Source organism: Suncus etruscus, chromosome 16, assembly GCF_024139225.1.
Source record: "Suncus etruscus isolate mSunEtr1 chromosome 16, mSunEtr1.pri.cur, whole genome shotgun sequence".
In the NCBI taxonomy this organism is placed as follows: Eukaryota; Metazoa; Chordata; class Mammalia; order Eulipotyphla; family Soricidae; genus Suncus; species Suncus etruscus.
In genome coordinates, this window is record NC_064863.1 from 16,228,220 (window position 1) to 16,241,752 (window position 13,533).

Below are 13,533 nucleotides of genomic sequence, written 5' to 3' on the forward strand. Positions count from 1 at the left end.
ACAACTGCCCCGGCCCCAAGCGGGGGACCCGTGTGGCACATGTTGCGTCACATCTGGCCTAACGTTAGTTCTGAGTGTGGAGGACGCAGCACACCCTCACCATCACTGCAGGATTTTGACCCTCACTCAAAATGGCAACATGCAATATGTGTTGAATAGATGTGATATGCTTTTGTGTGTTTGTCTGTTTTGGCAGGTCACTGCGTGGTGTGGCTCTCTGACTCTCACAGTTTAAAATTTTGGCTCTTTGTGTCGAACTTGTTCGCCACCCCTGCTCTAGTGTTTGTTATGTTGGAGCCAGAGAGCTTTTTTTTTATTTTAACATCTTCGAAGTCACAATTCCACGTTTTTCTGTCTTTGTCTTGGCAATTTAGGAAATGATGACAATAGCTGTTCGCCTCTGTCTCGATGTCCTACTGAATGTACATGCTTGGACACAGTGGTTCGGTGTAGCAACAAGGGTCTAAAGGCCTTGCCCAAAGGTATTCCAAGAGATGTCACTGAATTGTAAGTAGAGCTCAGCTTAACATTCCCTAAAAATTCATATTTTACATACCAGGGAAATGGAAACTAAACAAAAATCTTCAGTCATATTTTCTAATTAAATGCTATGAGCTTTAATTAGAATCAGAAAAAAATGAAGGATTACCATAAATATTGTAATTATTTACATTATCCTAAATAATGTAAAAGATATTTGTGATTCTCTTAGGAAATGTTGGTGGCCTTCCTTCTTCCTTTCTTCCTTCCTTTTCTTCCTTCATTTCATATTTTCTTCTTCCGAAATTTCTTCCTTTCTCTTGGATTTCTTAGTGCCTTTGTATTGTTTCACTTTGGGACTCAAAATGAAAATGATAATAAGACATTGTGGAGTTCCCATAATTATTTGTCCCTCTAACCCTGTCCTCATGCAGTATATTAAATGATTGGTGTCCTATTGCTATATTCTATATCATTTCTCATGTCTGGGACATTTTCATAGTATATTTTTCTTTACCATTATGCCTACTTGAAGAATATCTCAACATCTGAAATTTACAGATATTTGGGATGTGAAACTAATAAGACTGGTACTTAATAGAGTTAACTGCTTTTTGGACTTGAATCAGAGTTGGGTCCAAAGATAGAGGAATTGTTTGCCATAACTAATATTTTAGCCATAAATTATACCATAATACGTAAGTCTTAGTCCTACCACTTTCAATTAGCTGCTTCATACAAGACATGAAGAATGGGATGTAAGTCACGAATTTTGTTAATATTATTTCATTCTGTTATTGCTACTCTAGTGTACCATAAATACAAGTTGGTATGAACACAAGTGAGCATTCTCCCCATTTCTCCCTTCTTTTTGTGTGGATCCATGTATGAAAATGACTAAAGTCTCAATGTAATGTATGCAGTTGTATATAAGTATTCCAAACTAGCATCTCTGGCAACTCTTGGCAACATGGAACATAGGTAATGAATTCCAAAGATCAGCTCAGTTTTCAAATAAATTAGTTACAAATCACATACTAATCTGTGAGTCCTACTTTGGTCCTGAATTGAACACTTAGAGAAGAAAAGGAAAGAATTTAGCCCATGCACATTGTAGATCTCGCTTCATGTGGAAATGCTAGAAATTGTTGAGTTTCTTTTATTTACCAATCACAATTGTTAATTAAGCAGTCTGCAGTTGTGTGGGGACTGGAATATTTTATTTTTATTTTAATGTATATTTATTTGCTTTAGAATCTTTAGAATCTCTCCATAACTGAATAATACACCATGGTTACAAGGTTGTTCATAATACAGAGTTTCACACACACACACACACACACAAACACACACACACACACAGAGGTAAAGTTTTCCATTATTGAGTTATATTATACAATTTACAACAACCTTCACCAGTGTGCATTTTCTGCCACCAATGTCCCCAGTTTCTCTCTCACCTTCCCGTTGCCCTCTACATTTTTCTGTCTCCCTCTTTTGTTCTTTCGTTCTTTCTTTCTTTCTTTCTTTCTTTCTTTCGTTCTTTCTCTTCTTTCTTTCTTCTCTTTCTTTCTTTCTCTTCTTTCTTTCTTTCTTTTTTTCTTTTTCTTTCTTTCTTTCTTTCGTTCTTTCTCTTCTTTCTTTCTTCTCTTTCTTTATTTATGGTCTTTCTTTCTTTCTTTCTTTCTTTCTTTCTTTCTTTCTTTCTTTCTTTCTCTTCTTTCTTTCTTTCTTTCTTTCTTCTTTCTTTCTTTCTTTCTTTCTTCTTCTCTTTCTTCTTCTGTTTTATTTCTTTAGAAACTTTGATTTGCAGTACGGTGCACATTTCCCACCACCAATGCATGACTCCATTTTGTTATTGTTACAAAGCAGATGACTCTAGATTATTCTGTATAAAAAGCATTGAGTCTCTATAGAATCCAGTCATAGACTCAGAGCATAACTTTTATCACAACCTTCACACCATCACGGATGCTAAATTTATTCTGCCATTTTAGCTGGTTTTATTGAAAATATTATCTGATTTCCATACTAAATTACATATGAAAACTTGCTTGGTTTATACATTTCTTATGCTTTTTTTTGACCAAGACTCAAATCTTCCACCTATTTTGTATACATCATTAAAAGTAAATTTTACCTAAATGGGAGATGCAAATAAGATGAGAGAGTATTAACCTTATGCCTGGTGAATTATAGCTCTACCTCCCCAATGGCTGATTCTTAGAACTATACTGTCAGCAAGAACATTTCTATTAGAAAAAAATGCCATGCTTATATTCTACTAAATTATTAAAATTTTTGAACAAATGGTATTTATTATTTTAACCAGTTCCATATAAATTCCCTGTCATATATATAAACATCCATACCAAAAGTTCTGGATTTCTTTAGTCTTAAGTTAGGTTGTTTTCTGAAATAATGTAAGAGTGCAAAAGTCTGTGGGATTCTAGTGCCCTCTAGTGTTGCCAAGAAAATATGTTTAATATTCAATAATCAAAATTGGAAGTCAGACAATTCCAGTGGGCATAGGAGTGAGCCTAGCTCTGCATAAAATATGTATGACATATTTTGACAGTTTGTTTCTTTTATGAAAGTATTTTTATTTTGAAATATTTTCTGGGTAGAAGAGGTCACAAGCCCAGTATGTAATTTTTTTTTTCAAATATGCATTTTTTGTTCACATTTCCATAACCCGATTGCCCAAATCACCAAAAGATATTTTGTCATAGCATTCTGAAACAGAGCAGTTTGAGAAAGAAACAAATTCTCTTTGTCTTTTTATTACGACATCAAAAAATAGTGCCGTAATAAAACATTTAATTCATTTTTATTGATGCAGTTTCGTGAGTTATACCAAAGTCAATTTATTTTATTATGCCACTTATTGTTGTTATAAAGGTAAATTTTACTTATCATGGGCATTTAATTGTTACCTTTACATTATATTTGTGCTATTGATATAAATGGTGATATTATGTGTAACCTAAAATATCACTAAATAGGAAAGCAAAGGGAAAATAAAGTGAAGGTATTTTATGCTTAAATTTAATTATATAGAAAGCTCCAGATCTTTCTTTAACACCACCCACTGTTATTTGCCAAGTGCATGGACACATGGTCAGGCAATGGGGAGAGAGGTCCTGCTCTTAGGGACAAGACTGCCAGAGTTAACACACTTCATGGTGTTATTTACACCTATACACAAATATCTTGCAGGGTTTTTTTTTTTAATTTTGTTGACATTTAAATGATTGGATCTCTCCTTTGTGTTATTAAATAACAGAAAATGAACTGGGTTCCTCTGTTTTATAATTTATCATGAATGATGCACACATGAGTTCAACAGCGTTGGACTATGGTGCTTTCTCTTTTCTTCTAGCTTGGAAAGCCAGCTAGGAAATCACACCTTAAAGCATGAAAGTGCTAAGTGCTACCTTGATTCAGTGAAGAGTGAAATATTGCCAATTGTGAAATATTGCCAAAGTGAAATATTGCTCTTTCACCATATGCCACTGTCACTTTTCAAAAAATAATATTATTTTCTTTTTTTTTTTTTTAAGGTATCTGGATGGGAACCAATTTACACTTGTTCCCAAGGAGCTCTCAAATTACAAACATTTAACACTGATGTGAGTAAATTTTTTGCATCTTTTGATTTTCACTCTGTTTCACAAAGATGGGGCTCATAAGGGGTAGAAGAATCTCTGAGCCTTTCATATAATAAATCATTTACAGTTAGATGCATCCCTTCTTGCTCATTGTGGTTCTGGATCAGTAACAACATCTTCATTGAATATCAATCAGGCAATTGCACCTCTTAGAAAAATATGCCCCTCTGTTCCAACCACATATAGGATGCATTCTAAGTGTCAGAGAACTATAGAAATGCAGTGAATTGGACACCTATAACTATGACCACCTAATGGTTATGGGCTACTTCATGACAAGCCAAGAAGATAAAAATAGAAAACAATTCTTTATTCTGGAAGTCAGAGTTGGTACAGAGCAATAACTTTCCTGAAAATACATAGCTTTGATTCTTTTATGTAATACATTATGAAATAAGGTATGGACTGTCAGTATTTAAAGTATTTTATACAACCTCTGTCTACTGTATTGTAATTAAGTACTCTTGGCCAAAATGTCATCATAAGTCTAAAAAAATATCGAAACATTGAATCTCTTCTCTTTGGCCTGCTATCTTACTAAATAGCATTTTCAAATAAATGAACATTTTCATTATGCTTAAGTTATAATACAATGATATATTTAGAGGTACAAACATTTTGATCAAATATTGTGTGTAATTTTTAAAAATATAGTTTCTTAATTTTACGATTTTTGCCTTATGAATATTCCTAGGATAAGAATTATTCCTAATCAATTCAAGCAACCTAGGTGGCAGAAAATAGCCCATTTTTTGCATGGACTTTTAGATTAAGGTCATAAAACTACTGTTAGTCATTTTATATTTTTATAAAGTGGGAAAAACTAAAGTATCTTAAAAATTATATTGAATGATTTATAAATCACAAACAGGAGATCAAAGTAAAGAAAATCAAAACTTAAATGTCTTTTTCTGCCTCTAGTTTTTTTATTTGGTATCTATGAAAACTGATTACATACATTGTGTTCTGTTAAATAAAGCATTAAATTGATGTGATTCCCAAAGGGTTACTTCAGCAGAACTGGGTAATTGTGGAACTACTATGATTATTAAAAAACAGTTTGGAAGCAACAAATGAGAACTGATAGGTCCAGAAACACTTCTACTAGTGATTCATTATGGTACATTTACTCTCTGCTAATCTAGACTCATTTATCTTTAAATTTTAGGTTTAGTACTTCAGCAGTAAAGAATGTGGATTATTATAAAACTGCTATATTGTTTATATCCATTTCAAAATTTTGTGAGTCCATTCTATTAATAATATCTTGGTATTTTTATAAAGTATTTCAGCTATTTAAGTTTTCTATTTTTATATACTTTAATAAATAATACAGTATATCTAATAAAAAATACATAAACTAAATTCAAGTCCACTGATTCAATTTTGAGCTATAATCGTTTCTTTACATGATTATTCTATTTATTTCTATAATTTGAAAGGGGTGTACAAAAATGGTGAATTTATACATATAAATCATATGTGATACAGAGTAAGTATTGATGAATTATTACATGCATATATTTAGTACATTTTTGCAGAATTAACAGTATGTAATATTTTGCATTTATGTGCTTTAATATATAACTTATACTATATTCTATACATTAGTTATAATTATAAGATCAAAGTGACAAGTAAAATCTGTCACCCAAAATACAAAATACATATAAATAGCCACTTGGCATTGATTATAAGTCTAAATTAAAAAAAATTTAATTCAAAAAATAAAATAGGAGCCGGAGTGATAGCACAATGGTAGGGACAGACCTGGGATCAATCCCCAGCATCCCATATAGTTCCCAGAACCTTCCAGGAACAATTTCTGAGTGCAGAACCAAGAGTATCCTCTGAGCGGCATTAATTATGGCCCCAAAATGAAAATAATAATAATAATACATAATACAGTATCTAAAATTTGGGGCCAGAGATTTTGCACGGACTTAGTACCAGACAGCACAGGGATAAAAATCTTTGCCTTGCTTACTCCTGACCTGGGTTCAAACCCTGCATCCCATAGGGTTCTCGAGCCCCATCAGAAGTGAACCCTGAATAAAGAGACAAGAGTACGCCTCTGAGTGTGACCCAAAAGAGGAAAAAAAAAGAGGAACTAAATTTCATAGGCAGAGATGTAAAATGCTTGTTCTAGAAACGGCTGACCCTGGTTCAATCTCTGTCACCATGGTCCTCCTGAATACAGACAGGTATGGTCCCTGAGTGCAGATCCAGGACTATGCCCTGGTCATCGCTGGGTGTGCCTACCATCCCACCAAAATAAAAAAAAATCCAGATGTAATTAATTATGGCTTAAAATATCATTTATTGTGGGGGCCAGAGAGACAGTGCAGTGGTTGGGTGCATGCTTTGTATTTGGCTAACCCAGGTTTGATCCCTGACTCTACCCTTTAGCCAAAAATGACTAAATACCTATCATGTGCCAGTAACTATGCTAAGGGTCAGTTTTAATCATACACTGTTTATAATGATAACATGATAAACATACCTGGCAGTGCTCAGGTTCTTTTCCTGGCTCTGCGTTTCTGGATTATTCCTGGTGATGCTTAGAGGACCATAGGTGGTTCCAAGAACAAACCAGGATAAGCTGCCAACAAACAAGTGAAAAATTATCACCAGTGCCCCAGAAATCGGGGGTTCTTTCATTTATGATATTTTCACATGTATATCAATGATCCTATAGTGTCAAATGGCAGGACTTAAATGTATAGACTGGACTTTTTTTAAGCAAAGGTAAACTTCTCATTCATTAAGTGTGTGTATTGTGAATAGTCCCCATACACTAGTACTCTGGACCAGGTAAGAGTCTAGTGGAAGGGGTTAAGTGCAGGGGTGAGTAGCAAGGAGGTGGAGTGAGTAAATTGGGGTGGGGGGAAAGCCATGTATGGAGAGAAATGAGTTCACAGTGAATTAGCATCGCTCCTACGGCCAAAGTGTAGCCTTATGTTTCAACTGGTTGCTGTGACTATTCCTGAATCACATTACAGTTTACCCTAAAAGATTCTCATGCCACCATGTTGCAGAGAAGAGCTGAGTACAGCCAGCATTGAGGAAGAAGAGTCTTCTGTCTGAGACTCATCCAACGTCCCGCTTCTTTCTTTTGTAGAGACTTGAGTAACAATCGAATCAGCACTCTTTCCAATCAGAGCTTCAGCAACATGACTCAACTCCTTACCTTGTGAGTGTCAAAGTTTGGTTCTGGGTGGTTATAAATCCAACTGCTAAAAAGCATCCTTAGGGTGCCATACATTCTTGGAAAATGGGATTATTTTTGATCCCAAGGTGCATTCATCTATTTGGAGATAGGGGCAAAACAAGGTTTTATTTGCAAACAAATGCAGAGAATACAAATGGTGCTGGGCACTATTAAGTGCATAAAATAGAGAAAATTGATCTCTGTGATTGGGCAGGGGTGGGTGGAACATTCTCATGGGTAGATTTCAGGGAAAATTAGGCTGGAAGGCAATGAGTTATTTCAACTTCAACAAATAGCAGGCTACACCAGAGACTTTGTTTAGGACATAAATGTGTTTTATTAGAAATCGCGCGCACGCACGCACACACAAACACACACACACACACACACACACACACACACACACACACACGACGTAGATGGGTGCATGGAGATGCTTAGAAATTAGACAGAGGTTGTGTGCATCCAGATTCTCCATTTATAAGCTGCTCTAAGACCCTTCTCTGATTTGCCTTATTTTAAATTTGACATTTATGTATTTTGAGATTCCTGAGTGAGACAAATTGGCTTCTGTGTGCTTTCAGAATTCTTAGTTACAACCGTTTGAGATGTATTCCTTCACGAACCTTCGATGGACTTAAATCGCTTCGATTACTGTAAGCACCCTATGTTCAACAAAATGTCTTTTTTTCTAGAAGATGTGAGCTCCAGATTGTCTCTTTATTGATGCTACTTTTTTTGTACATTCTTGGATATTTTTAGAGATTTTTATTAGGAGTAATGAGGAAGTAGGAAAATAAGGTCTTTCTGCTTATTTATTTCCTGCTTTAACTTATTATTCCTGCTTTAAAATTTATTATTTTTATTTAATTTATTATTCCTGCTTTTATTTAGATACAAGAAATAGTTTTATCCTGGTATGGTTGTTGTTGCTTTAGCTTTTTATTACATCATACATAAATACTGATATGTACGCTATCCAACTTTAATAATTTTGAAAGAAATAGAAAACTTCAGCTTCCATCAAAATTATATAATATATGGACATATTTTTTTCCTGTGACATTTGAAAATATAGGAAACTAAACGATCTTTAATCTTAACTTTCTTCCCTGAAATAAACAAGTTAAATTGTTTTTCCTTTTTTCCTATGCACTTTTCATATATTGTTAGATACATGTCCATAGCTGTATAATTTGTAAAGCCACCAATAAGATATGTCTGGGTTCTGTCTTATTTGCTTTTTAATTCAACAATATGCTTTAGATTATTTCCATTTTATCACATACATTCCTCAGTCATTTAATCAGTACAGCAGACTACATAGGATGAACTTTTTCAATCATCCTTATCTTTCATCTATCCATTAATTCCAGATTTTCATTTGTCTCTCCAGTATGCAAGTAAGCATCCTACACTTTAATCTCAGTGCGAAAGTACAAGCATCTCAGAAATAATTTCTAGTGGGAAATCTCTATTTAGCGTGTTGGGAGAATACCAAAATTAAGCCTCAAGTTGATCCCCAAGACATGTTGTTGATTTACAATTTTATTTTCTCATTTATTGCTTCATATAAAGTGCCTGATCCAAAACATTTGCAAATATTGAGTATCATTGCCTTTTCACTTTTGTCCTCTGATGGGTTGGATATTATTTTCTATTTGTTTTAATTTGTATTTCAAGTGACAAGAGCCATTAAGTATATTGACTTTGTGCACTGGGTATTTGTGCTTCTTACTCTAATTAGCTGGTTATAGAATATTACATTTTTTGTACGCCACTTTGTCTTGGCCTTGTAAAACAAATTTTCCTATATTGACTAAAGGATTGAGTTTTGCAGACTACATTAGAAAGATGCATTGTGTATCTTACATATGTATGTTATGCTTCAAGTGTTTGAGTTCTATTCCTTATATGTAATGTTATGTTATAGAAATAGCTTGTGTTCTCAAAAATTCATCCTTGCTTTCCATGGTGGTTTTTAAGTGTTCGATCGTGCTTTTGAAAGCTTTCATAACCCCATGTTTATTTTTCAAAAGGTTTTCTGTATTTCTTCCAATGCATTTTTACTTTTATTTTTACCTTTCAACTCTTCAATCTAGAGTTGACTTAACACATATTATATAATGGAACAACTAACACGGTTTTCCAAATTGGTACCTATTATGCCAACAATAACTAATGTTGTTTTTCTAAATTCATACCTTATTTTGCCAGTAATATTTTTGAGTTGACATTGTATGTGTCCAGGTTCAAAATGCATAATTTAAACTAAATTCTCGCACTCGGAAGGAGATTTTTTTTTTGAGTATCATAAGTTACGTAAAATTTGAGTTTTCTTTTTCTTGCTTTTAGTTCTTTACATGGAAATGATATTTCTGCTGTACCTGAAGGCGCTTTTAATGATCTTTCTGCCTTATCACACCTGTGAGTATCTTATTCATGAATATGGGGTGGGGGTCGAGATTTCTTGACAAGTGAGTTTGGAATGAACAATCTTCTTTTATCCTTTTTATAGTTGCAACATATTATATTTAAAATTTTAATACAAATATTTTCAACCTAAATACAAGATTACATAGTAATCTTCCGGACTTTATCTAGAAGAGTCTATTCCTACTAACATGAGACCCTTATTTCCTAGTCAATTCCTTACTCTTCTAAGAAGTTAAGTACATGTATCACTTCCTCCCTGAAGCCTATCCTGATTTGCTCCAGCTTAATTAATTCATTTACAAAATTGTACTCAAATATTACAAAGGTACTGAGTAAGGATCCTGAGCAGACTTTATAGCATTTTTAATTGGTAGGAGAAAACTGTGAATACTGATTTATTGAATGATGGTGCAGTTTTTCTCTGTACTTTTCAGAAGTACGATAAGAACAGTTTCAAAGTATGTGATAAATGGTATCCAAAAGTCACTTGAGAATATCTTTGGTTTTTATTTTGACCTGTAAAATTTAAGGTCATGGCAGATTTGCAAGTACCTGGATATCTTAAAACAAAAAACCTTCTTAGGTCAGGCTGAATTTGACGCCACCTTGTGGCAATAATCTGTCATTACTTGAATTCACTTCCTAGAGTCCTAGTTTGCCAAGAGAGGTTCCCTCACATATTTCTCCTGACTTTGTTTTTTCCGCAAAGCTTACCATACCCTAAAAAATTAAGTTTAGAAAATTAAGTTTAGAAAATGGGTAAAGGTTGATGGTATTAGTTTAGGACCAAAAAATAAATTACATTTTATCTGAATTTGCCTTATGGAGGGAGGGAAGGATGAAGGGATGGAGAGAAGAGGAAGGAAGGAAGGAAGGAAGGAAGGAAGGAAGGAAGGAAGGAAGGAAGGAAGGAAGGAAGGAAGGAAGGAAGGAAGGAAGGAAGGAAGGAAGGAAGGGAGGGAGGGAGGGAGGGAGGGAAGGAGGGAGGAAGGGAGAGGAAGGGAGGGAGGAAGGAAGGGAGAGGAAGGGAGGGAGGAAGGAAGGGAGAGGAAGGGAGGAAGGGAGGAAGGGAGGAAGGGAGGGAGGAAGGGAGAGGAAGGGAGGAAGGGAGGGAGGAAGGGAGAGGAAGGAAGGAAGGAAGGGAGGGAGGGAGAGGAAGGGAGGGAGAGGGAGAAAGGAAGGGAGGGAGGGAGAAAGGAAGGAAGGATGGAAGAGAGGGAGGGAGAAAGGAAGGGAAGATGGAAGGGTGGGAGGGAGAAAGGAAGGAAGGATGGAAGGGACAGAGGGAGAAAGGAAGGATGGAAGGGAGGGAGGGAGAAAGGAAGGAAGGAGGGAGGGAGGGAGGGAGGGAAAGAGTAAGGGAGGAAGGAAGGAAGGAAGGAAGGAAGGAAGGAAGGAAGGAAGGAAGGAAGGAAGGAAGGAAGGAAGGAAGGAAGGAAGGGAGGGAGGGAGAAAGGAAGGAAGGAAGGAGGAGATAGGGAGAGAGGAAGGATGGAAGGGAGGATGGAAGGGAGGGAGGAAGGAAGGAATAGCCATTGTGCTAGTGTGAAGATGATGGTTGGAGGGAACTGTGTAAGGAAAGACCTGCAGGAGCAATAGGAACTTTCTTTTCCTGACCCTCCCTTCCACACACACACAGACACACTCTCCAATCAGCAGTGATACAACATGTCTCTTCTTGTTCATGTTGTCTGTTCTACCATATACTTCCTGTGTCTGCATTTTACATCCTAATTCCATCAAGATCTCTGCCCATTCCCTTTGCCATTGCATTCCCTAGCAGTGTCACAACTTAGCAACTGTTAGCAGAGATGACTTCAGAAGGTTTAAACATCATGTTGCTTATTCATTTGATGATTAAAGACATGTGACAGAAGCGTATTCAGTATTACAATTAAAACTGCTACTTAAACTGTTACAGTTGAAACAGTTCTCATTCAGCCGCTTTTTAGGGAGTGGTTTTTAATAAAATAATGAACTTCATTTTTCTTAAACTATCTACATATAAACATTACTATCTGAAGTTGATGACATTCAGAATTAATCTCATTTTTAACAAGTTTGCTTTTTGCCTTTACAATTTATGCTCAAAGTTTGACATATTGGGGCCGGAGAGATGGCACTAGAGATAAGATGTCTGCCTTGCAAGCGCTAGCCAAGGAAGGACTACGGTTCGATCCCCCGGCGTCCCATATGGTCCCCCCAAGCCAGGGGCAATTTCTGAGCGCTTAGCCAGGAGTAACCCCTGAGCATCAAACGGGTGTGGCCCGAAAAACCAAAAAAAAAAAGTTTGACATATTTATGTGCCCATTTATGCCTTCTATAGCCTTAATTTCTTAATCTATAAAATGTGTTATTGATTATATTGATCTCAGAGAGCTATTTGGGATAAAAATGAGGTCATTTATGTAAATGGTTTAACACAGTTGTACATATAGTCATTGTCAGTATATGTCAACTATTAGTGATCTTGTTTGCTTTTTCCATTATTACTACCACTGGCATGAGTGGAATCATGGTTTTAAGATAAGAAATTTAATGGCTTTTGGGGCCCAGAGAGATAGCACAGCGGCGTTTGCCTTGCAAGCAGCCGATCCAGTACCAAAGGTGGTTGGTTCGAATCCCGGTGTCCCATGTGGTCCCCTGTGCCTGCCAGGAGCTATTTATGAGCAGACAGCCAGGAGTAACCCTGTGGCCCAAAAACCAAAAACAAAAAAAAAAAAGAAAAGAAAAGAAAAGAAATTTAATGGAGGGATTGTAAGTTAGTGAAATTACAGGTGAAGAATGTGGTGAATTAGCCTTATACCTCTATGAAAGATTTCATATTTATATGAAAAAAATCTTTATACTCTTTCTTGTCTTTGTAGCCATATCAACTAAATTCTGAGGATTCTTTCCTACCTTATCCAACCACTTGCATCTAACTACCTACAGGCCTAAACTGGCTTAAACAAGCATTCCCAGGGGGAGGGGAAGCATAACCTCCAGTTCCACATCTTTGTTAATAATTCTGGTCAATAGCATTTCAGATGAAAAGTCAAACATGAATGAATTATTTATTTTTTTTGCATAAAAATTTTTTGAAATTCAAATACTTGTGGTATCATTATTGGGTCCCCAAAAGGTGGTTTAGCAATTGATTTCTTAATAAATGACAAGTGAGGGAGGGAGAGATTCTTTTGCATTTAGCATATATGTGTATCCAACATAAGCCTGCCTCTGAGATTACAAGGAGCCCTTGCAAAACAAAGGAAAGTGTTATAGTTTGTGTCAGTCTCAGATGCACAAAATTTAGGAAACTGGAAAAGTCCCCAGTGTCTTTATTTCCTCCAAACTTTTTAGTATCAGTAAACCTCTAGTGGTTTTCTATTGGGCATCACACAGAGTTATGTTCCCTTAGGAAATAACAGCGCTTCCATACTTGTGTGTATGTGTGTGTGTATGTGTGTGTTTGCTTTTGTGGTGTTGTTTTCCAGAGCCATTGGTGCCAACCCTCTTTACTGTGACTGTAACATGCAGTGGTTATCCGACTGGGTAAAGTCAGAATATAAGGAACCCGGAATCGCTCGCTGTGCTGGGCCAGGAGAAATGGCAGATAAACTGTTACTCACCACACCCTCAAAAAAATTCACCTGTCAAGGTATGATTTTCAATTCTTTCTTGCTTCTCAAATAAGCACTAATGTTAGCATGTGAAAATAAGGAGGAGGGAGAGTTGGGACATTGGTGATGGGAA

At 35.8% G+C, this 13,533-nt stretch overlaps 1 protein-coding gene across 1 annotated transcript in view; it reads left to right on the forward strand.

The window, feature by feature from the left end:
* Window positions 1-13,533, forward strand: part of SLIT2 (slit guidance ligand 2) — a 375,780-nt gene that overhangs the window by 287,462 nt on the left and 74,785 nt on the right. The window contains 6 exon segments of the mRNA XM_049789962.1: window positions 375-507; window positions 4,044-4,112; window positions 7,273-7,344; window positions 7,947-8,018; window positions 9,718-9,789; window positions 13,275-13,438. Of these exon segments, the coding sequence (XP_049645919.1) occupies window positions 375-507; window positions 4,044-4,112; window positions 7,273-7,344; window positions 7,947-8,018; window positions 9,718-9,789; window positions 13,275-13,438 (582 nt within the window).